The sequence below is a fragment of the Neoarius graeffei genome, chromosome 9 (genome assembly GCF_027579695.1).
Source record: "Neoarius graeffei isolate fNeoGra1 chromosome 9, fNeoGra1.pri, whole genome shotgun sequence".
NCBI lineage: Eukaryota > Metazoa > Chordata > Actinopteri > Siluriformes > Ariidae > Neoarius > Neoarius graeffei.
Window position 1 is genome coordinate 14903295 of NC_083577.1, and position 26605 is coordinate 14929899.

At 41.5% G+C, this 26605-nt stretch overlaps 1 protein-coding gene across 1 annotated transcript in view; it reads left to right on the top strand.

The window, feature by feature from the left end:
* Positions 1–26605, top strand: part of LOC132892102 (glycerol kinase-like) — a gene marked incomplete at its 3' end in the record, with an annotated part of 205517 nt that overhangs the window by 92472 nt on the left and 86440 nt on the right. The window contains exons 5-10 of the mRNA XM_060930503.1: positions 3407–3486; positions 5317–5454; positions 6471–6580; positions 11990–12056; positions 18012–18047; positions 18235–18302. Coding sequence (XP_060786486.1) covers positions 3407–3486; positions 5317–5454; positions 6471–6580; positions 11990–12056; positions 18012–18047; positions 18235–18302 — 499 coding nt within the window. The remainder of the gene's footprint in view (positions 1–3406; positions 3487–5316; positions 5455–6470; positions 6581–11989; positions 12057–18011; positions 18048–18234; positions 18303–26605) is intronic.

Consider the following 26605-nt stretch of genomic DNA (forward strand, 5'->3'; position numbering starts at 1 on the left):
ATCAACCAGTTTATCGCATCATGCTTGGTCTGTGCACAAGCCAAAGTACCCAGAACTCCACCCACTGGTAAACTCTGTCCCCCCCCTCCCATGCCTCAGAGACCCTAATCCCATATAGCCTTAGGCTAGGCTGACACTTGCACGATTCCGTGGCACGCATTGGCACGACTCGATTCGTGCCAGTGCGCAAACTAGTCGTAAACTGGCGTGAAGTGTGCGTAAACCCGTCGTGACTGCGTGCCATGTTGGGACGAGAATTTTGAAATGTTCAAAATTTTGGTCACGACAAAATTTCGCGACCTGGTCATGAACTATGCGCAAACTGTTCGTGATCTCGTCGTAAACTCGTCGGGACGATGCGGGAGGATGCGTGCCAGTGCGTGGAAGTGCGCGCCATGCCACGACTGTCACGAACTGCCACGAATAGTTCACGAACAGCTCACGTCGAGTTCACGAGTAGTTCACGACATGTTCACGAATTGGTGCGCATCGCAGCGTGGCCGTGCCTTCCCACTGACACGGTCACGCATTGATGGCACAAGCAGTTCACGACTAGTTTACGCACTTCATGAACAGTTTGCGCATGGCACAAGCAGTTCACGACGAGTTCACGAGCAGTTCACGAGCAGTTCACGACTACTGTGCGACAGTGGCGCTCGCGTCGGTGCGGGGGCATACATAGGGCTTCCCGGACACTTCTCGCCATTCGCAATTTTTTTCTTGCTTTTTTCTTTAATGTCTTATTTTCTATTCCTTCATGACTTTTTTTTGGGGGGGGGAGTTTCGTTTCTTTTATTTCAAAAATGGAACAACTGTGGATGCAGCTCATGAAGCTACTACCATTCTTTCTTGCCAAGGGACAGCACCAGCAGGGGACATGTAGTAATGTGACAGGTAGTCTCGCTGATCCTTTGCATCCTTCTGGGTATGATGGCCGGTTAGAGGCAGCAGCCCCTGCAGGTGTCGGTCAGTCCTCCATCCACCAGGGATCAGATCATGTGTGTCCGGATCTTCGCGGTCCACTTCTGAAATTGCGTGTGGGTATCTGATGAGGATGAGGTTGTGCATGACACAGGCATGCCCAAGTCGGCACGACACCGTCCGAATTGCGCAAACTCGTCGTGCCAATGCGGGAAGTGCGTAAACTATGCGCAAACTATGCGTGAACTCGTTGTGCCAGTTCGTGAATGTGGACGGGCACGCATTCGTGAACTCGGCGTGAACTAGTTGTGAACAGTGCGGGAGCCTCCCAGTTCGTGCCCCAAAATGGCACGACTTGCCACGACAAAATCGTGGCCAAAAGTCGTGCAAGTGTCAGCCTAGGGATAGACTTCATCACCAACCTTTATGGTAACCATTGATCACTTCTCCAAAGCCCTCAAGCTGATTCCCTTACCTGGCATTCCCACCACAGCCCAAACAGCAAAATGTGTTCCAACACATTTTTTGATATTATGGTCTCCCTGAAGACATTGTAAGCAATCGAGGCTCCCAGTCCATCTCGTATTTCTGGAGGTCCTTCATGGAAAGACTTAGGGGTTTCTGTGAGTCTGACATCTGGATACCACCCTCAGTCTAATGGACAAGATGAGAGAGCCAACCAAGAAATCGGCTGTTTCTTGAGGATCTTCTGCATGTGCAACCGGGGGATTGGGCATGCTTCCTTCCATGGGCCGAGTATGCACAAAACTCCCTCAAGCACTCTGCAACCCAACTAACACCATTCCAGTGCATACTCGGCTACCAGCCACCTCTGTTCCCTTAGGACAACACACCCAGCCAGGTCCCAGCCATCAAAGAGTGGTTCTCTCGCAGCCAGGCAATATGGGAGGAGGTCCACCAGTGGATCAAGACTATCAGTGCCAAGTACAAGAAGTATGCTGATAAGCACTGTGCAGAAACTCCAAAATACAACCCAGGTGACAGAGTTTGGGTAGATACTAGAAACTTCAGGGAACCCAACTCCTGCAGAAAGCTCCAGCCATGTTTTATCGGGCCTTTTCAAGTGCTTGAACGCATCAATGAAGTCTCGTACAGACTAGAACTCCCTCCTCACAGCAGGCTGTCACCTACATTCCATGTGTCCTACCTCAAACCTGCCATCTCGGGACCTCTCGTGGAGAACTCATCTAGCCAAGAACACCCAGCTCTCGACTTAGAAGGTGAACCCATCTACCAGGTAAACAAGATCCTCAACTCTAGATGTCGAAGAGGGCAGATTGCATACCTGGTAGACTGGGAGGGTTACGGACCCGAAGAACAGAGCTGGGTTCCAGCCAAAGACATCTTAGATCCGCTACTCAAGCAAGAATTCCATGCTCTACACCCAGACAAACCTGCACCCAGAAGTAGGGGGTGTCCTAGAAAGACTATAACTCCCAGTGGGAGTTCCTTGGGGGGGGGGCTCTGTCAGTAAACCTGCTGAAACTGTCCAAACTACAAACATGGACATCATGAACTAAACTCCTCAGAACTCGCAGTGCCCTCTGTCTCCCAATTATTGAACTCAGCTGTCACTCATCATTCCAATTAGTCCCCCTGCCTATATAAACCTCTCTCTCACACCACTCCATTGCGAAGTATCATTCTGCCTATATCAGTTCATACCAAGCCTTGTTGGTTTCTGACTGACTCTTCTTCTGACTCTTGCTTCTCTATTTTCCGTTTTCGCTCTTTGTCTTTCCCCCTTAATGCTGTTTGCTGATCGCCTGACCCTTGCTAGTTCTACGACTCTGATTCTCGTCTCTTGTTTTGGCTCTGTTACTGTTTGCTCTTTGTCACTCTTCTGCTTATACATCCATAAGTGCCTGCACCGTGACATTCACTGCTGCAAGTAATGATCACTGTCTTACTTTTTCTTCTTATTTTATAACAGTACATCTGCATCATGTGTTTTTTAAATTCCTAAAATATTTTAACTTCATCTCAAGTATACATATAGTTGAACATTGGTAGTACATGTGTAGATATTAGGCTGATCTCACAAACAAAACTGCTTTGTATTATTATTTATTTACTGTTTACAAAACCTATGGCTTTTATTTGAAAAAAAAGAGCAAAAATGGTTTCCTTTTGGTTACCAAGCATAGGGTCAGGGTTTTTTTTTTTTTCGTGTGTGTGTGTGTGTGTGTGTGTGTGTGTGTGTGTGAGAAATGAACAAACTAAAAATGTGTTGATTTCACTCCCAGCTCAATGAGACTGAAAAATAACCTCTGTAATATCAATATTATTTTAGCATAAACAGTGTTCATGTTCTTTAGAGAAATTTGTTGTTTGTCTTTCAGATAAGAACAGAAGATTGTAACATTTTGTTTGACAGGTTTTGCTTGATTAGTTAAAATACTGTATGTGTGTTTGGTTAAAAATCCCTGTGAAATGTTTTTACTTTGATTTTTCACATCTTTAGTGTGGCTGGATTTGAGGACTCAGTCCACTGTTGAGCATCTAATTGAGAAAACACCTGGAAAGAACAAAAGCCACCTACAGGTGATGATAATGTGTCTATGCACGCATGCACACACTTAGAATAGTTAATATAGTACAACCCCGATTCCAAAAAAGTTGGGACAAAGTACAAATTGTAAATAAAAATGGAATGCAATGATGTGGAAGTTTCAAAATTCCATATTTTATTCAGAATAGAACATAGATGACATGTAAAATGTTTAAACTGAGAAAATGTATCATTTAAAGAGAAAAATTAGGTGATTTTAAATTTCATGACAACAACACATCTCAAAGTTGGGACAAGGCCATGTTTACCACTGTGAGACATCCCCTTTTCTCTTTACAACAGTCTGTAAACGTCTGGGGACTGAGGAGACAAGTTGCTCAAGTTTAGGGATAGGAATGTTAACCCATTCTTGTCTAATGTAGGATTCTAGTTGCTCAACTGTCTTAGGTCTTTTTTGTCATATCTTCCATTTTATGATGCGCCAAATGTTTTCTATGGGTGAAAGATCTGGACTGCAGGCTGGCCAGTTCAGTACCCGGACCCTTCTTCTACACAGCCTTGATGCTGTAATTGATGCAGTATGTGGTTTGGCATTGTCATGTTGGAAAATGCAAGGTCTTCCCTGAAAGAGACATCATCTGGATGGGAGCATATGTTGCTCTACAACCTGGATATACCTTTCAGCATTGATGATGTTTTTCCAGATGTGTAAGCTGCCCATGCCACATGCACTAATGCAACCCCATACCATCAGAGATGCAGGCTTCTGAACTGAGCGCTGATAACAACTTGGGTCGTCCTTCTCCTCTTTAGTCTGAATGACACGGCGTCCCTGATTTCCATAAAGAACTTCAAATTTTGATTCATCTGACCACAGAACAGTTTTCCACTTTGCCACAGTCCATTTTAAATGAGCCTTGGCCCAGAGAAGACGTCTGCGCTTCTGGATCATGTTTAGATACAGCTTCTTCTTTGAACTATAGAGTTTTAGCTGGCAACGGCGGATGGCACGGTGAATTGTGTTCACAGATAATGTTCTCTGGAAATATTCCTGAGCCCATTTTATGATTTCCAATACAGAAGCATGCCTGTATGTGATGCAGTGCCGTCTAAGGGTCCAAAAATTACAGGCACCCAGTATGGTTTTCTGGCCTTGACCCTTACTCACAGAGTTTCTTCCAGATTCTCTGAATCTTTTGATGATATTATGCACTGTAGATGATGATATGTTCAAACTCTTTGCAATTTTACATTGTCAAACTCCTTTCTGATATTACTCCACTATTTGTCGGTGCAGAATTAGGGGGATTGGTGATCCTCTTCCCATCTTTACTTCTGAGAGCCGCTGCCACTCCAAGATGCTGTTTTTATACCCAGTCATGTTAATGACCTATTGCCAATTGACCTAATGAGTTGCAATTTGGTCCTCCAGCTGTTCTTTTTTTGTACCTTTAACTTTTTCAGCCTCTTATTGCCCCTGTCCCAACTTTTTTGAGATGTGTTGCTGTCATGAAATTTTAAATGAGCCAATATTTGGCATGAAATTTCAAAATGTCTCACTTTCGACATTTGACATGTTGTCTATGTTCTATTATGAATACAATATCAGTTTTTGAGATTTGTAAATTATTGCCTTCCGTTTTTATTTACAATTTGTACTTTGTCCCAACTTTTTTGGAATCGGGGTTGTAAGTAATTCTTCCTCAGACTGGAAAATAACTGGTATAATAACATCCAGGAAGCTCAATGTTTTATTTACATTTTATTGTATTTAATTGCATGTATTTATTTTTAATTTTGATTCTTCCAAATTGCTTAATTGATTGGAGTTTTCTGATGCTTTTTTTGGCTTTGATGTGCAGCATAAGACAGGTCTTCCCATCAGTACGTACTTCAGTGCGGTGAAGTTGTGCTGGTTGATGGACAATGTGGTGGAGGTGAATGAAGCTGTGCGCTCTCAACGTGCCATGTTTGGAACTGTCGACTCCTGGCTTATATGGGTGAGTGACCACATACCCACCCACACACACACCCACCCACACCCACACACACATTCTTGTTCTATCTTTGTGGGGACTCACTGACAGAATGCACTCCCTTGCCCCTTACTCTAACCTTTAACCATCACAACTAAATTACTTACCCCACCCCTAAACCAAACCTGAACCTAAATGTCCTCAGTTCCCAATAATGTCCTAACTATGTTGGTAAAAAATGTATTCGGTGCTCAATAGTTCTGTACAAGTATACACACACACACACACACACACACATATATAGTCACAAGCATTTATCCTGAGCTCAGGTTACAGACTGTGTGGAGTTTCGCATGTTCTCTCTTCCTCTGTGCAGAAGAATCCTGCATCTCTGGTTTCCCTCCAACTTCCAAATTGCTGTGACACTTTAAGCACGGGCGCAGATAGAGGGTGGGATGGGTGGGATTCGTCCCACCCAGATTTAAATTCACTTCGTTCGGTCCCCCCCACTTTGCATAAGGCAAACCTCACGGAAAAATCAAAAGACTAATTACCATTCGGTTTGTTGAGGTGCATGGCAGTGTATACATAGTTGCAACAACTCACATAAAACAAAACAAAGACTGATATTCGGTTGGTTGAGCTGCGCAGACTGCACAGGTTGCGAGCTTGAGCTTGGTTGCTATGGTAACCCACAACAAGTTTGACAGGCATATCGGGGTTGGGGTTGGTTTGCTGGCAGCTTTGTCCCCCCCAGTTCAAAAAACGTATCTGCACCCCTGACTTTAAGCAGACCAAAATCATAGAGGCAGAATGCCTCCCACAACAAAACACAGCCATCCATTTTTATTTAATTTTCACGCCTATACAGTTAGTGCAACACTCGCTCATAAAATGTAATTGGCATAAAATAAAAATAAGTCATGATTGATCATAGAGTAATTACAATAATTACCATTATCTAATACATTAATTTTCCAATTCTTCTTCTTGTCATGAGGATCGGCTTGATCCATTTCTGTACTTATTTCTTGTTTCAGAGTTTAACTGGAGGGAAAAATGGTGGCGTTCACTGCACAGATGTCACCAATGCTAGCCGCACAATGCTGTTCAACATACACACCATGGAGTGGGACCCAGATCTGTGCAGGTGAACTCTCTCACTCCCCCCCCACACACACACACATATTCTTGAGGCTTTCTCCATTCTTTCATCAGTTGGGTCCAAAAGTCAGAGTTCAACAACTATTTTCAGTTACTTATCTCATCTCATCATCTCTAGCCGCTTTATCCTGTTCTACAGGGTCGCAGGCAAGCTGGAGCCTATCCCAGCTGACTACGGGCGAAAGGCGGGGTACATCCTGGACAAGTCGCCAGGTCATCACAGGGCTGACACATAGACACAGACAACCATTCACACTCACATTCACACCTACGGTCAATTTAGAGTCACCAGTTAACCTAACCTGCATGTCTTTGGACTGTGGGGGGAACTGGAGCACCCGGAGGAAACCCATGCGGACACGGGGAGAACATGCAAACTCCACACAGAAAGGCCCTCGCCGGCCACGGGGCTCGAACCCGGACCTTCTTGCTGTGAGGCAACAGCGCTAACCACTACACCACCATGCCGCCCCAGTTATTTATCATTTTTAAAAATAAAACATACAGTATCTCAGTAAATCTTTGCCAGTTGCTTGCAGATCTTTCAAGTGTTTTTGTTACATTGCTGCTTTTTCAAACATCTACAAATGAAGCTTAATCTAATCAAATATGCATTATACAACCCCAAATCAGAAAAAGTTGGGATGTTATGTTGAAACTGAAATTAAAAGTGGAAACAATGATTTGTAAATAATCTTTGACCTGTATTGCACTCAAAATAATAGAACATTATTTGATGTTTTGCCTCATGAATGTTTATTGTTTTTATTCAAAATTAAACACATTTCAATTTTGATTCTTGCAACATATTTAAAAAAAGTTGGTACAGTAAAACATTTACCACTTTGTGATGTTTCCATTCCTTCTCACAACACTTAAAAAAAAAAGATATTTAGGTACTGAAGACATCAAGTGATGAAGCATTTCGGGTGTTATTTTGTCCCCTTCTTCCTGCAAACAGGTCTTAAGGTGTGCGACAGTACGGGGTTGTCATATTTTTAATTTCTAAATTCTCCACATATACTCTATTGGTGACAGAAGGGACACACCTTCTTCTTCCACAGCCATGCCTTTGTGCTGTATGCAGAAGGTGGTTTTGCATTGTCTTGTTGAAATCTCCCTGGAAAAGATGTTGTCTTGAAGGCAGCACATGTTGCTCCAAAATCTCAGTGTACTTTTCTGCATTAATGCTCCATCACAGAACTGTAAGTTACCTTTGCCAAGGGCACTGACACAACCCCATACCATGACACACCCTGGCTTTTGGACTTGTTGCTGGTAGATAGATAAGACTTTATTGTCATTGTAGTTATACAACGAAACTTAGTTTGGTAGGACACAGATAAAACAGCAGCAGTAAAAAGAATATAAATAAAATACAAGATAAAGTAAGTGGGGTAATTGCAGTGTAGACGGATATTGCACAACTGTACTAGGTGTATTTATGTACCTATGTGTAAAGTCAGTAAAATAAAGTGCATTGTGAGCAGATATTGCACAGATTGTAATAATTGTATGTACAGTCCTGAATATAAAGTGATCACTGCATTAGCAGCAACTTGGGTGTAGGTGTGTGTGTGTGTGTGGGGGGGGGGGGGGGGGGTAATGGAAGCTACAGTTCTGGGGAAGAAGCTGTTCCTCAGTCTACTTGTGCATGTTTTGATGGTTCTGTATCTTTTGCCCAATGAGAATGGAACAAACAGTTTATGACCTGGGTGTGTTGAGTCCTTGATAATGTTGTTAGCCCTCTTACATAAACGGTTAGCATTAACTATGTCCAGATTTGGTAACTTAGTCCCCACAATCCTCTGTGCAGTCTTAACTATCAGTTCCAAATCTCTCTGGTTCTCTGCAGTACAGCTGGTGTACCAAACTGTGATGCAGTAACAAAGCAAGCTGTTGTGCTCCTATAGAAGTTTACTAAGAGCTGAGAAGGAAGTTTGGCTTTTTTAAGTTTTCTCAAGAAGAAAAGCCTCTGCTTAGCTTTCGTCACTAGGTGTGAGGTGTTAAGGGTCCACATCAGATCCTTTGTGATATGGAGTTCCAGGAATTTGATGTCACTGACCCTCTCCACCTCTTCACCGTTTGTGTGTGGGGGGGAGGTATTGTTTTCCTGGTTCTCCTGAAGTCCACAGTGACCTCCTTTGTTTTGGTTGTGTTCAGTACCAGGTTACTGTCCAAACACCACTGGATCAGGTGTTGAACCTCTTCTCTGTAGGGCTTCTCATCATTTTCTGATATCAGTTCCACTATAGTTGTATCATCAGCAAACTTTATGATAGTGTTAGAGGAGTGGATGGGTGTGCAGTTGTACGTGAATAGAGTGAAAAGGGCTGGGCTAAGGACACAGCCCTGTGGTACTCCTGTGTTCAGGGTGAGAGTGAATGATGTGTGGTTGCCCACCCTGACATTTTGCGGTCTGTTGGTGAGGAAGTCCAAAATCCATGAGCAGAATGTGGTGGTTAATCCCAGGTTGTTGAGGTTGTTCATGTGGGGCTATTGTATTGAAAGCGGAGCTAAAATCAATTAACAGCATCCTGACATATGTGTTGGGATTTTCTAGATAAGAAAAGGTTGTATGAAGTGCAACTGAAATTGCATCCTCCATTGATCTGTTTCCATGGTAGGCAAACTGGTGGCTGTCTAGATCAATGGGGATGTTGGTCTTGATGTAAGATAGTACAAGCCTCTCGAAGCACTTCATAATAATTGGTGTCAGAGCAACTGGGCGATAGTCACTGAGATACCTGACTGTTTTTTGGGCATGGGGACAATAGTGGTGGATTTAAGGCATGTGGGGACAACAGCCTGCTGCAGGGACAAGTTAAAGATGTCTGTGAACACCCCTGCTAGTTGGTCAGCACATGGCTTCAGTGTGCAGCCTGGCACCCTGTCTAGTCCTGCTGTATTGGTGATGTCAACTTTCCTCAGAGTTGATCTCACCTGATGGCACTGCAAGACAAGTGCAGGCTCCTCCCTGGATGGTACTGTTATTTCAGCTCTTGCTCTACTGATGTGGTTATCAAAGCGCACAAAGAACTGGTTCAGGATGTCAGAAAGCATAGCATAATGGCTGGTCAGCAGGGTGCTACTCTTGTAGTCTGTTATGGCTTTAATATTTTGTGGGGGTTATCAAAGTGGCCCTCAATGCGCTGCTAGTATCTGTGCTTGGCTTCTTTAATGTTCTTCAGTTCTCTCTGGATATTACTGTAAGCCAGCTTGTCCCCTGACCTGTAAGCAAGTGCCGCGTGCCCTGAGCATAGACCAGACATTGCTGTCAAACCAGGGCTTTTGGTTTGGGAACACCTTGATGGTCTTTGTGGTTAACACTGTGTCAGTGCAGAAGGCTATGTAAGCTAAAACAGATGAGCTGTATTCTTCCAAGTCTGCATTATGTGCAGACAACTCCCAGTCTGTATTTTCAAAACAGTTCTGCAGCAATAAAGTGGATTCTTCACTCTAGACTTGGACAGTTTTAACAGCTAGTCATGTTCTGCAGATTAGAGGTCTGTAAGATGGAATCTTTTCCAGTGCAGTGTGGTCAGATAGGCTAAGGTGTGGGGATAGGGAAGTTTTATAAGCTCCTGGAATATTGGTGTAAACCTGATCCAGAATATTCTTGTCTCTGGTTGGGAAATGTACATTGTGCAGTTTGGGCATTACAGCCTTTAAATCCACATGATTAAAGTTTCCTGCTACAATCACAGCTCCCTCTGGATGTGCATTCAGCTCGGTATTAATGGCATCATGCAGCTCCTCCAGAGCTAACTTTGCATTAGCCTGTGGTGGAATGTAAACAGCCTTGATTAAGATAGCATTAAACTCTCTCAGCATGCAGAAAGGTCTGCATTTCAAAGCCAGATATTCAATGTCATGGGAGCAATGTGACCTAATAATGTCCGTAGATGTGCACCAGTCATTATTAACGTATATGCACACTCCTCCACCTTTGCTCTTACCGGAGTCATCAGTTCTGTCTGTTCAGTAAACAGAGCAGCCTGCTAGCTCGATAGCTGCGTTGGGGATCGTGCTATCCAACCAAGTCTCTGTTATTACCATCACACAGCTATCCATGCGGTGAGCGGTAATCCTCAGCCATATTTTGTCCATCTTACTGTTGAGTGACCGGGTGTTGGTGAGGAAGAGACTTGGCAGGGATGGTCTTTGTGGGTTAGCCTAGCTCGTATGCCAGCTCTTTTGCCTCGCTTTTGGTTCCTTTCCTTACGCCACTTCCGATGCCTCACGGGTGGGATGATTGTTATTCTGCTGGGCTTTTCAGTGCGCAGGATCTCCGGTGGGATAGAGTACAGGCTTTCAGAGGTGTAATCCTGACATAGATCTCTGATTTTAAGCAGTTTGATTCATCCATAATATAAAGGTCCGCTGAATGCTTGAGCATACTGAACAAGTGAACATGACACATCCATCCATCCATTATCTGTAGCTGCTTATCCTGTCCTACAGGGGATCAGGTAACCTGGAGCCTATCCCAGCTGACTATGGGTGAGAGGCAGGGTACACCCTGGACAAGTCGCCAGGTCATCGCAGGGCTAACACACAGACAACCATTCACGCTCACATTCACACCTACGGTCAATTTAGAGCCACCAATTAGCCAAACCTGCATACCTTTGGACTGTGGGGGAAACCGGAGCACCCGGAGGAAACCCACGCGGACACCATGCAAATGTCACACAGAAAGGCCCTCGCCGGCCACTGGGCTCGAACCCAGGACCTTCTTGCTGTGAGGCGACAGTGCTAACCACTACACCACTGTGCTGCCTCTCTGTAATAGCCTTCTTTTTTTAACATTTATTCAGTTTTCCATCCATTTCAAGAGAAACATAGGAAAGGTAGGAAAAAAATGGGGGGGGGGTGTCTTGACAACAACTGTCTAGAACTTAATCTTCCATTTTCTTAATTTTCCACTTAATTGTCAGGAAGCTTAGGTGACCATTTTAAATACATGCAAAATCACAAAGGGTTACATAGCACATTCAGACTCCTTCATACGTATTGATTTACATGCTTGTATTGATTAAGCTTAGATGGTGTATTATTTCCAATATTTTCTAAAAAGATCCATTCTTAAATGTAATATAAATGTAAATCTTTCCATTGAGATTTTGTGTTTTACAATTTCAATCCATTGTGTTTTTGTTGGTGGTTCCTGCTGCATCCATATTCTTGTTATATGGCCTTTTTACTAACTACCAGTAGTATTTTAGTTAGGTATTTATTATTTTTCTCTCCTAGTTGAAGTAATTTACTGAGTTCCATTGAATATGGAACTACTGTCCCTTTATTTAAATAGAGAAAGAAAAGAGCAAGGCATTACTGTTGAATATGATTTCTTTAGTTTAAAAAATCTGATAAATAAAAATTGTCATTTTAGTTACTTTGATGTTCCTGTTGAAATCCTCCCAGAGGTTAGAAGCTCTTCAGAAATATATGGTTACATGGTAAGTTGTGTGTGTGTGTGTGTGTGTGTGTGTGTGTGTAATCAGTTCTTATTGCCAATAAAGATAGTGTTCTACTGAGTCTATCTGTTCTAGATGAATTTCTATAGAAGTGAAATCCAATATTTATCTGTAAGAAAACACAAGCACACCAGAATCATAATGATGTGATAATTCACCTGAGAGATTTATTAAATTGAGGTTTATTATTATTTACTGTAGATAATGAATCATTATGTGCATCTTAATTTATTTGCAATATAATGCATAAATAATAATTTACATTTAGGTTCTTTTGACCAACACTGAAATCTTGAATTCTCTAAACAGATTACTCAGAAGGTTGATTAACATTTTGTAACCATACAACTATGACACAGTATCAACTTCAACACAAATTTTAGAAAAACAATAGTGTTCTAAGACATTTTTTTCTCCAGTAACAACTCCAGTGACAGTATGGTGGATACTCACATTATCTAAGCCTTACATGATGCACAATAAAAAACAGGTTTACATGTTGTAATTTAACAAAAAAAAATGTACAAATGGTGAAGCTTTCTGTCAGATTGTTTATTTAACATTTATGGAAGAAAACTTCTTTCTGTGTTGTCAGGTGCGAGGTAGGAGGCGGATGTATGTGCAGAAGTGATGTTTATTTACAGTGAATAACACACATACAGGCAGACAGTCCAAATCGGCAGGCAAAATCCAAAACGAGAAACAAGCAAAGGGTCTGGCAAGGCGCAAACAGGATATAACAAGCAACGAGAAAATGTGAATGAGGAACAGGAACCAGGAAATCAAACATGGGAATAAAGGCTCAGTAATGCGTACTGACGTAGCGTACTACTTCACACAGATAGTGTGTCTTTATATAGGTGCACATATAGCTCCTGAATTACAACCCCGATTCCAAAAAAGTTGGGACAAAGTACAAATTGTAAATAAAAACGGAATGCAACAATTTACAAATCTCAAAAACTGATATTGTATTCACAATAGAACATAGACAACATATCAAATGTCGGAAGTGAGACATTTTGAAATTTCATGCCAAATATTGGCTCTTTTGAAATTTCATGACAGCAACACATCTCAAAAAAGTTGGGACAGGGGCAATAAGAGGCTGAAAAAGTTAAAGGTACAAAAAAGGAACAGCTGGAGGACCAAATTGCAACTCATTAGGTCAATTGGCAATAGGCCATTAACATGACTGGGTATAAAAAGAGCATGTTGGAGTGGCCGCGGCTCTCAGAAGTAAAGATGGGAAGAGGATCACCAATCCCCCTAATTCTGCTCCGACAAATAGTGGAGCAATATCAGAAAGGAGTTCGACAATGTAAAATTGCAAAGAGTTTGAACATATCATCATCTACAGTGCATAATATCATCAAAAGATTCAGAGAATCTGGAAGAAAATCTGTGCGTAAGGGTCAAGGCTGGAAAACCATACTGGGTGCCCGTGATCTTCGGGCCCTTAGACGGCACTGCATCACATACAGGCATGCTTCTGTATTGGAAATCACAAAATGGGCTCAGGAATATTTCCAGAGAACATTATCTGTGAACACAATTCACCGTGCCATCTGCCGTTGCCAGCTAAAACTCTATAGTTCAAAGAAGAAGCCATATCTAAACATGATCCAGAAGTGCAGACGTCTTCTCTGGGCCAAGGCTCATTTAAAATGGACTGTGGCAAAGTGGAAAACTGTTCTGTGGTCAGATGAATCAAAATTTGAAGTTCTTTATGGAAATCAGGGACGCCGTGTCATTCAGACTAAAGAGGAGAAGGACGACCCAAGTTGTTATCGGTGCTCAGTTCAGAAGCCTGCATCTCTGATGGTATGGGGTTGCATTAGTGCGTGTGGCATGGGCAGCTTACACATCTGGAAAGACACCATCAATGCTGAAAGGTATATCCAGGTTGTAGAGCAACATATGCTCCCATCTAGACGACGTCTCTTTCAGGGAAGACCTTGCATTTTCCAACATGACAATGCCAAACCACATATTGCATCAATTACAGCATCATGGCTGTGTAGAAGAAGGGTCTGGGTACTGAACTGGCTAGCCTGCAGTCCAGATCTTTCACCCATAGAAAACATTTGGCGCATCATAAAACGGAAGATAAGACAAAAAAGACCTAAGACAGTTGAGCAACTAGAATCCTACATTAGACAAGAATGGGGTTAACATTCCTATCCCTAAACTTGAACAACTTGTCTCCTCAGTCCCCACACGTTTACAGACTGTTGTAAAGAGAAAAGGGGATGTCTCACAGTGGTAAACATGGCCTTGTCCCAATTTTGAGATGTGTTGTTGTCATGAAATTTAAAAATCAACTAATTTTCTCTTTAAATGATACATTTTCTCAGTTTAAACATTTGATATGTCATCTATGTTCTATTCTGAATAAAATATGGAATTTTGAAACTTCCACATCATTGCATTCCATTTTTATTTACAGTTTGTACTTTGTCCCAACTTTTTTGGAATCGGCGTTGTATGTTCAGGTGTGTGTTGTTAACGCAAGAGTCCGTTCGACGTGCGTGCAGCCCGGGGTGCGCCTGAGAGTTCTTCAGGCACACCCGCCACAGCGCGCAGGGCCGACATATGTCAGCTTTTTGAAGTAAACTACTCCTTCAAGTTTTCTCCTGCAGGATTTTGCTGTGTCTTGGTTAATGTGACGAGCTGCATTTTTATCATATTACCTTCATGAGGGAAAAAATGGAGGCTGCTGACTGCTTATATAGTGTCTTGCAAAAGTATTCATCCCCCTTGGTGTTTGTCCTGTTTTGTTGCATTACAAGATGGAATTAAAATGCATTTTTGGAGGGCTAGCACCATTTAATTTACACAACATGCCTACAGCTTTAAAGGTGCAAATTGTTGTTTTATTGTGACACAAACAATAATTAAGATGCAAAAACAGAAATATGGAGTGTGCATAGGTATTCACCGCCTTTCTTATGAAACCCCTAAATAAGAGCTAGTCCAACCAATTCACTTGATAAGTCACATAATTAGTTAAGAATCACCTGTGTGCAATCAAAGTGTCACATGATCTGTCACATGATGTCTGTCAGAATCAACCTGTTCTGGAAGGACCCTGACTCTGCAGCACTACTAAGCAAGCAACATGAAAACCAAGGAGCATTCCAAACATCTCATCTCATTATCTCTAGCCGCTTTATCCTTCTACAGGGTCACAGGCAAGCTAGAGCCTATCCCAGCTGACTACGGGCGAAAGGCGGGGTACACCCTGGACAAGTCGCCAGGTCATCACAGGGCTGACACATAGACACAGACAACCATTCACACTCACATTCACACCTACGGTCAATTTAGAGTCACCAGTTAACCTAACCTGCATGTCTTTGGACTGTGGGGGAAACCGGAGCACCCGGAGGAAACCCACGCGAACACGGGGAGAACATGCAAACTCCGCACAGAAAGGCCCTCGCCGGCCACGGGGCTCGAACGCAGGACCTTCTTGCTGTGAGGCGACATTGCTAACCACTACACCACCGTGCCGCCCCCATTCCAAACATGTCAGGGAAAAGTTGTGGAGAAGTATGGATCAGGGTTGGGTTATAAAAAAAAAATCCCAAACTTTGAATAGCCCGCAGAGCACCATTAAATCCATTATAGCAAAATGGAAAGAATATGGGACCACTACAAACCTGATAAGAGAAGGCTGCCCACCAAAACTCACAAACTAGGCAAGGAGGGCATTAATCAGAGATGCAACAAAGACCCCAAAGAAAACGCTGAAGGAGCTGCAAAGATCCACAGCGGTGATGGGAGCATCTATCCATAGGACCACTTTAAGCCATACACTCCACAGAGCGGGGCTTTATGGAAGAGTGGACAGAAAAAAGCTATTGCTTAAGAAAACATGTTTGGAGTTTGCCCAACAGCATGTGGCAGACTCCCCAAACACATGGAAGAAGATTGTCTGGTCAAATGAGACTAATATAAAATTATGTACTACCTAATAGCGGAGCTTCCATTCAAATGAAAACATGCAACAGATGATGTACTTTGATGTGTTTCAATTTGAATTTTATCATGAGAAGATAAATTTCTCCAAACTCACATGTATATTATTCTTTTTATTACTATAAACTACAGTGTGCTTTAGGGATTTATAGCAAAAATATTTTGAAAACAAAAGATACACGATTCATGAAAACACTGACTGGATTCAGGTCAACTTGTCAGATCCCGAAGGATTTCGCAGTGATTTCAAAATCAACATCACTATTTAGAATTAAATTCCTGCAACTCATCATTTCTATTAATTAATTTTTTACACATTTTCTTTCTCTTTCAGCTTGTCGCTTTTCTTGTGAAAGATTTCTTCACCTTTCTCTATCTCTTTCACGTCGTCTTTCCTTTTCTTCCTCTGTCAAAACTCTCTCTTCCCGGTTTTGACTTCATCTTTCTCTCCTTGGTTAACTTGTTCTGACATCTTTTTAAAGTTTGTATTAAAGTTTGTAAAAATGATTATTTTGTTGCCCTGTTTGAGTTGTTCTTGGTGGAAAAACCCAAGAAATATGAAATTATCTGTAGACAAAAATAAGTTATGTAGGTGCGCTCGCGCTTCTAGTTTCGGCCAAACTCAAACAGCCAATCAGAATCGCGAGGGGCAATGGACGAATGGAGGTACATGGCTGGGATCCCTGTGTGTCCATGAAAAATCAATTCGATGGGTTACCATATTTTCTTCAGTATGGAGCTCGATGTGGGGAAACAGGCAGGATCATCCCCTCACCTTCCTCCGTTTTTCTCTTTCTTGAAGGTGATAAATACAATTGTGTTACCTGGGAATCACAAAGACCAAAGTCCTTTCTCCTGAAGACTTTTTTCTGTCCTGGAAAACTTAAATAAAAAGCCTTGGCTCGCAGCACTGACATTGACTGAAGTTTTCTTTCTTAAATATTAAAATAAATAAATAAATAAATAAATAAAATCCTAGTACGACAAAGTTTCAAACATAGCAACATTTTATGGTTTTATTTGTTAAATAAGAGCACTTTTAAAAAATCTATTTATTGTTAAATGTGAGCATCAGTGAGTAATTACTATAGAAACAATAATATTTTAGAGCAGGGGCTTTAATATAAAACTGTGATTTGCCTTGCAGCTTGAACTACTGTTTGATCTGCTGTTATAGAAAATTAATCAACACCTCTCACATTTTTAGTCGACCATACCAGTTAACATTGCATATTTGCTGATGGAAAGAAGTTGATGTACACTAAATGTTTGTGGATACTAGTCCATCAGACCCATATGTGGTTCTTTCCCAAACTGTAGCCACAAAGGTGGAAGCACACAGTTGTATAGAATATATTTGTATGCTGTAGTGTTATAAATTTCCTTCACTGGAACTAAGAGACATGTTTCAGCATGACAATGCCTCTGTGAGCAAAGTGAGCTCCATGAAGGTATGGCTTTCCAAGATTGGAGTGGACAAACTCAAGCGACTTGCATAGAGCCCTGACCTCAAATCCACTAAATACCTTTGGGATGAACTGGAACACTGACTGCACCCCAGCCACAAGACCATTAGTGAGGTCATTGATGTGGGCAAGGAGGCCCTGTCCACACACACATTGTACAAACACACACACAACATGGATGTGTGCACACAAAAGTGTGGTTGATTCCCTTTTGCATTCTGAAGTGGCATTTTGCACATTATGCATATTATTGGAGTTCCCCAAAATGATTGATAAATACTAAAATCGCCTTTTTGCCTTTTCTCATAAATAAGTAGAGTTTGTGTACCAAAGCTAATGCTATGTTGCATTATTTTTCCACTAGATTTATTATTTCTGTTATCTGGGACTCATTTATATACTGATTTATATTCATATAAATTATGGGTGCACTATATGTATGTAAATGTGCTTCATCCTGTAATTTGTTTCCTGCTCTTGTTTCTAGAGGTCAGGTTCACTGGTGGGCATACCCATCTCTGGAGTAAGATATCTTTTATTCTTATGAATAGGCAGCAGATATTATCCATGTATTATTCATGATTAATAAAGACTGATGCAATTTGTCTTGACAAATACATTTACAGTAGAGGGCCAAAAAAAAATTTTGTAACTTGATTAAAAATTCACTTCTTGGTAGTGACCACAGACTGTATGTGTTTGTTTCTCAGTGTCTGGGTGATCAGTCAGCTGCTCTTGTGGGACAGATGTGCTTCAAAGATGGTCAGGCCAAAAACACGTAAGAAATATATTTTTGCAAAATGTTAAGCTGTGATCCCCAAGCTTGTCCTTGTGGAGCATGCATAAGGTAGGATATGTACAGGATGTTTTACTGGAAGGTCTTATAAATGCTTGATTTCTGAAGTTTGAAAGTGCTTTAAATGTGTATAATTTAAAATAAACTATTAAAACATATTTATCCATCATAAGCAGACAAAAGAGCATTTAGTAGAATACAAAAGAATGTGTTCCCACTGAATCTGCAGTGCCTAATAATGTTAGTAGTGTGGTCTCTTTTAAGCTGATTTTAGGACTTAATATAGAGCATATCAGTATGCAGAATTTAAACACTTGAGCATTAAATTAAATGAATACAAATGGACAGATTTAGGGGACAGCACAGTGATGCAGTGGTTAGCACTGTTGCTTTACAGCAAGAAGGTTCCAGGTTAGACCTTCACTGCTGACAGGGGCTTGTCTGTGTGGAGTTTGCATGTTCTCCCCATGTCTGTGTGGGTTTCCTCCAGGTGCTCTGGTTTCCTCCCAAAGTTCAAAGATATGCTTTTTAGGTAAAATACCCAGCCAGTGGGGTTGTACAAGCCAGTGCATACTTTGCACCAGTCTCAAGCCCAGATAGCTTGGGGAGGGTTGCAGCAAGAAAGGCATCCACTTGTGTCAAATCAAATATGCAGATCATGATGATCTGCTGTGGCAACCTCTCATGTTAGCAGCTGAAAAAAAAAGAAGAAAAATAAGACAATTGGACAGATTTGACAAGAGCTCAACACTAGAAGCTAGCACTATTTCAGTATATTCATGTTGGTTAATGTTCTCTAACTCCAATTAGAATTTTAGTTTCTGTATTTTCTTTAAAATCTTTGGTTTATTTGAGATGTATTCATACTGGTTCTGACTCTTACTGAAGATCACAGTGGAACATGCATGAAGGGTCATATAATAGGCAGTAACAATACTTATGGTCATTGACTGGAAAACAGATTTTAAAAAAATATTTAAAAAAAAAAGCTGACTCAAGCTGAATTTGAATGGGGGCAGCCCGAGGCCTGAAGGTTAGAGAAGCAGCTTTGGGCCCAAAGAGTCGCAGGGTCAAGTCCCGGAACCAGCAGGAAAAATGTGAGGGGAGTTGACTGAATGAACAGCACTTACCCCTTCCTCTATATCATGGCTGAAGTGCACCTAACCCCTACTGCTCCATGGGTGCTATAACATAGCTGCCCAATGCTCTGGGTATGTGTGGTCATGGTTCACTTACAGTGGATATAAAACCTGTACACACCCTGTTAAAATGATAGGTTTTTCTGATGTAAAAAAAAAATGAGACCACTATAAATAATTTCAAAACTTTTCCCACCTTTAATGTGGACCTTCCATCCACCCATCCATCCATCCATTATCTGTAGCTGCTTATCCTGTTCTACAGGGTCGCAGGCAAGCTGGAGCCTATCCCAGCTGACTATGGGTGTACACCCTGGACAAGTTGCCAGGTCATCGCAGGGGACCTATAACCTGTACAATTCAATTGAAAAACAAACAAATCTGTTAGGGGGAAAAACATCCATCCATTATCTGTAGCCGCTTATCTTGTCCTACAGGGTTGCAGGCAAGCTGGAGCCTATCCAAGCTGACAATGGCAGAGAGGCAGGGTATACCCTGGACAAGTTGTCAGGTCATTGCAGGGGACCTATAACCTGTACAATTCAATTAAAAATAAGATCAAAGGTGCTGGCAGCAGCTGTACAGTCAGTATGATCTAATTTTATACTGATTAGGTTTGTTCCAATAACCTAATCAGTATAAAATTAGATCATACTGACTGTACAGCTGCTGCCAGCACCTTTGATCTAAAGGTGGGGCTATTAAATATTAGATCTCTTACATCTAAAGCGCTAATGGTTAATGAACTCATTACTGATCAGGAGTTTAATGTACTGTGTTTAACAGAAACATGGATTAAGCCAAATGAATATATAGCATTAAATGAAGCGAGTCCTCCTGGATACAGTTATATACACCAGCCTCGTCTAACTGGCAGAGGAGGAGGCGTCGCGGTTATTTATAACGATTATCTAGGTGTAACACACAAACCTGGTTATAAATTTAATACATTTGAAGTTCTTCATCTCATATAATGTATGTAGCCTCGAAAAATAAGTCTACCCAGTTAATTCCATTGCTTATTATTTACAGGCCCCCGGGGCCATATTCTGAGTTTCTTTCTGAATTTGCAGATTTTATCTCAGATTTGGTTATTTCCTTAGACAAAGCTTTAGTTGTCGGAGATTTTAATATTCACTTCGATAACCCAGAAGACCCTTTAAAAACAGCGTTTGTGTCCATCTTAGATTCAGTCGGGATTAAGCAGAATGTCATAGGACCGACCCATAATGGTGGTCACACCCTTGATCTAATACTAACACTCAGATTAAACGTAGACAATATAGTCATACTTCCACAGTCTGAAGTTATCTCAGATCATTGTCTCATCTCATTCAAAATATGTCTGAGTAATAATATATGCACCTCACCACGCTACTGTATTAAACATACTTTCACGTCAACTACTGCACAGAGCTTTATAAATGATCTCCCAGAGCTGTCAACTTTGATTGGGTCACTGTCAGCCCCTGCAGAACTTGATCAGGCAACTGAATGCTTAGAATCAACATTCCGCCATACTTTAGATAATGTAGCTCCTCTAAAAAGGAAAATGGTCAGAGACAAAAAATTAGCACCCTGGTATAATGATGACACTCGCACATTAAAACAGACCACTCGAAAATTGGAACGTAAATGGCGTCAAACAAAATTGGTAGTGTTCAAATTAGCTTGGAAGGAGAGCTTCCTGAAGTATAGAAAAGCTCTTAGTGCTGCGAGATCAACATATTTCTCCTCCCTAATAGAAGATAACAAAAATAATCCTAGATTCCTATTCAATACTGTAGCAAAATTAACCAGGAATAAGTCCACTATCAACACATGCACACCTGCAGTATGTAGTAGCAACGACTTCATGAATTTTTTTAATGACAAAATTGAGAATATCCGACAAAAAATTCAAACTACTAATTTAAGGTTAGACAATGAAAGTGACCTTGTAGTTAACAATATAACTGTATCAGATCATCAGTTAGAATGTTTTACTCCCCTAAAAGAAACTGAATTACTTTCATTAATCTCTACATCAAAAGCCTCAACTTGCGTACTAGATCCCTTACCGACACATCTATTCAAACAGATAATGCCTGGAGTAATTGAACCGCTTCTAAAAATAATAAATTCTTCTCTTATGATTGGCTATGTACCCAAATCCTTTAAACTAGCAGTTATCAAACCCCTGATTAAAAAACCTGACCTTGATCCCTGTCAGCTGTCCAATTATCGGTCAATATCAAACCTCCCCTTTATCTCCAAGATCCTTGAAAAAGCTGTGGCACAGCAGTTATGCTTATATTTACATAGGAATAACATCCATGAAATGTATCAGTCAGGATTTAGACCTCATCATAGCACAGAGACAGCACTGGTTAAAGTAGTAAACGACCTACTGTTGGCGTCTGATCAGGGCTGTGTCTCGCTACTTGTGTTGCTTGACCTTAGTGCAGCATTTGATACCATTGATCATTCCATTCTTCTGGATAGACTAGAAAATGTTGTGGGAGTTAAGGGAATGGCCCTCTCCTGGCTCAGGTCTTATCTAACTGATCGTTATCAGTATGTTGATATAAATGGTGATATTTCTAGACGTACCGAGGTAAAGTTTGGTGTTCCACAAGGTTCTGTCTTGGGTCCACTGCTTTTTTCTCTATATATGTTACCTCTGGGCGATATTATTCGTAAACATTGTATTAGTTTCCACTGTTATGCTGATGACACACAGTTGTATGTCTCTGCAAAACCTGATGAGAGACACCAGCTTAATAGAATTGAGGAATGTGTTAAGGACATTAGACACTGGATGCTTATAAATTTCCTTCTGCTTAACTCTGACAAGACTGAAGTACTTGTGCTAGGACCACATACAGCTAGAAGTAAGTTTTCTGATTACACAGTAACTCTGGATGGCCTTTCTGTTTCTTCACGTGCAGCAGTAAAAGACCTCGGAGTGATTATTGACCCCAGTCTTTCATTCGAAACTCACATTGATAACATCACCCGGATAGCTTTCTTTCATCTCAGAAATATTGCAAGGATAAGAAATTTAATGTCATTGCATGATGCAGAAAAACTAGTCCATGCTTTCGTTACCTCCAGGTTGGATTATTGTAATGCCTTACTGTCTGGATGTTCCAATAAGTGCATAAACAAGCTCCAGTTAGTTCAAAATGCCGCAGCAAGAGTCCTTACTAGAACTAGAAAATATGACCACATCACGCCTGTCTTATCCACACTGCATTGGCTCCCAATCAAATTTCGTATTGATTATAAAATACTACTATTGACCTTTAAAGAACTAAATGGTCTCGCACCACAGTACCTGAGTGAACTTCTGCTCCTCTATGACCCGCCACGCCTACTTAGATCAAAAGGTGCAGGCTATCTGCTGGTACCTCGTATAGTGAAGGCTACATCAGGGGGCAGAGCCTTTTCTTACAAAGCCCCACAGTTATGGAACAGCCTTCCAAGTAATGTTCGGGAATCAGACACAGTCTCAGCATTTAAGTCTAGGCTGAAAACATATCTGTTTAGTCAAGCCTTTTGTTAATGGTGTTTATGAGGTAAAGGAGTAGATCTGGAGGGTCCTCAGACCTAGAGTGTTTTGGTAAACTGGGATGTATGGATGCTGTCAGTCCCCACTCGCTTGCTCACTCGAGTTTGTTGACGGTGTAGTGGCTGCTGCTTTATGTCCCGGGGCTCCCTCATGCCTGTGTTACCTTCTGGCTCTCTCCTTTTAGTTATGCTGTCATAGTTAGTTGCCGGAGTCCCTGCTTGTACTCGGTGCAATATGTATACTGTTCCTACTTATTCAGGTGACATTGGGCATACCTAACCACCTGTGTTTTCTTTCTCTCCCCCCCACCCCAAATCTGTCCCTCTGAGTTACATGGAGTCAACAGGAAATCTTTTGGTGGAGACGGTGGGGACCTCGACTGGCTATCGTAGCCTGCAGGGAATCGGCCGTCAGACATTCTGTCGCATGTCCCAGACCCGGTGAAATGTAACTGAATTGTCTTGGCCAGGCCTAAGGGTCCCATCTGCATCTCATCATTGCTGAGGAGTGTGCTCCCATCACCCAATCAAGCATCCAGCCAGAGCAGGTCATGATATATTTTTTACCATATTAACATGCCATTGTGTGTTATGCCTGATGTAAAGACTCTCGTCTCTGCGAGCCTACCACACAGATTTAATACTTGTCATTTTTAGGGCATACCTAACAACGTGTTTTCTTTCTCTCTCTCTCTTCCCCCCCCCATCTGTCCCTCTGAGTTACATGTTGATCCTGGGATTGAGATGCTGGCCTCTTCTGCCCCTCGGACCTGCTTGGTCCATCCTGGTGCCCTGTGTCTGGTCGGAGTTTTATCGCCCCACTCCTGTGAAGGACGGCCCCATGAGGACAGTTGAGGGTTATACCTGTTAAAACTGTTAATATTATAGTCAGGCTGTCTGTTGTTGCCCAAATGAGGATGGGTTCCCTTTTGAGTCTGGTTCCTCTCGAGGTTTCTTCCTCATGTCGTCTGAGGGAGTTTTTCCTTGCCACCGTCGCCACAGGCTTGCTCATTGGGGATAGATTAGGGATAAAATTAGCTCATGTTTTAAGTCGTTCAAATTCTGTAAAACTGCTTTGCGACAATGTTTATTGTTAAAAGCGCTGTACAAATAAACTTGATTTGATTTGATTTAAAAAACAAACAAATCTGTTAGGGGGACAAACATTAAAAAAATAAAAAATACAATAAGCTGGTTGCATAAGTGTGCACACCCTTAAACTAATACTTTGTTGAAGCACCTTTTGATTTAATTACAGCATTCAGTCTTTTTGGGTACACACCTGCCATCAATTAAAATGACTGATTAACCCCAAATAAAGTTCAGACATTTACTCAGTTGCATCCTCCAGCAAAAACCATGGTTCGCAGAGAGCTTACAAAGCATCAAAGGGCTCTCATTGTTGAAGGGTATCAGTCAGGAGAAGGGTGCAAAAAAATTTTTCCACGGCATTAGATATATCATGGAGCACAGTGAAGACAGTCATCAAGAAGTGAAGAAAATATGGGACAGCAGTGACATTACCGAGAACTGGATGTCCCTCAAATTGATGAAAAGACAAGATGAAAACTGGTCAGTGAGGCTGCCAAGAGGCCTACAGCAACACTGAAGGAGCTGCAGGAATTTCTGGCAAGTACTGGTTGTGTACTACATGTGACAACAATCTCCCATATTCTCCATATGTCTGGACTATGAGGTAGGGTCAAAGAAAAACATCCAGGCCCAGCTAAATTTTGCAACAACAAAAAAACAACCCAAAAACCATCAACTCTCCCAAAAGCATGTGGGAAAATGTATTATGGTCTGATGAAACCAAGATTGAACTTTTTGGCCACTATTCCAAAAGGAATTATTTTTGGTGCAAGAACAACACTGCACATCACCAAAAGAACACCATACCCATGGTGAAGCATGGTGGTGGCAGCATCATATTTTGTGGTTGTTTTTCTTCAGCTGGAACAGGGGCTTTAGTCAAGGTGGAGGGAATTATGAACAGTTCTAAATACCAGTCAATTTTGGCCCAAAAGCTTCAGGTGTCTGTTAGAAAGCTGAAGATGAAGAGGAATTTCAACTTTCAGCATGACAATGACCCCAAAGAAGTTTTGGAATGGCCCAGCCAGAGCCCAGACCTAAATCCACTTGAAAATCTGTGAGGGCTGTGCACAAGAGATGCCCTCGCAATCTGACAGATTTGGAGCACCTTTGCAAGGAAGAGTGGGCAAATATTGCCAAGTCTACGAGTGGCAAGCTGATAGACAGGAGTCTATCAGCTTGAAGCACCTTTTGATTTAATTACAGCATTCTGTCTTTTTGGATAGGAATCCAAAAAGACAGAATGCTGTAATTAAATCAAAAGGTGCTTCAACAAAGTACAAGTTTAAGGGTGTGCACACTTATGCAACCAGCTTATTGTAAGTTTTTTTTGTTTTCCCCCTAACAGATTTGTTTGTTTTTCAATTGAATTGTACAGGTTATAGGTCACATTAAAGGTGGGAAAAGTTTTGAAATTATTTATTGTCTCATTTTTGTACATCAGAAAAACCTATTTTGTACATAAGAAAAACCTTACTGGGGTGTGTACACTTTTTATATTCACTGTATTTGTGCATATGTCTGTTCACTACTTCAGATGGGTTTAATGCAGAGGAGGAATTTTGCTGTGCTTGACTGTACATGTAACTAAATAAAGGCTCCTTTTTCCTTCTTCAAATATGAGAACTTTAGTAACGCAAGTTTTGTGAGCACCAGTATGTTAACACAGTATGTTATCTCCTCACTGCCACTCACCAAAACACCCTCACCACTTCATCCTTACTACTCACGCTCCCAACTCTGCCCTCCATTCACATCCATGCTCAACCATGCCCCTGCCACCACAGAACACTATGTGTATTCACTGCAATAAGGCTATTTGGGTGTGAATGCATTAGGGTCTACAAGTGTGCTTGGTTTACATGCAACCTACAGTGGGGCAAAAAAGTATTTAGTCAGTCACCAATTGTGCAAGTTCTCCCACTTAAAAAGATGAGAGAGGCCTGTAATTTTCATCATAGGTATACCTCAACTATGAGAGACAAAATGAGAAAAAAAAAAACTCCAGAAAATCACATTGTCTGTCTGATTTTTAAAGAATTTATTTGCAAATTATGGTGGAAAATAAGTATTTGGTCAATAACAAAAGTTCATCTCAATACTTTGTTATATACCCTTTGTTGGCAATGACAGAGGTCAAACGTTTTCTGTAAGTCTTCACAAGGTTTTCACACACTGTTGCTGGTATTTTGGCCCATTCCTCCATGCAGATCTCCTCTAGAGCAGTGATGTTTTGGGGCTGTCGCTGGGCAACACGGACTTTCAACTCCCTCCAAAGATTTTCTATGGGGTTGAGATCTGGAGACTGGCTAGGCCACTCCAGGACCTTGAAATGCTTCTTACGAAGCCACTCCTTTGTTGCCTGGGCAGTGTGTTTGGGATCATTGTCATGCTGAAAGACCCAGCCATGTTTCATCTTCAATGCCCTGGCTGATGGAAGGAGGTCTTCACTCAAAATCTCATGATACATGGCCCCATTCATTCTTTCCTTTACACGGATAA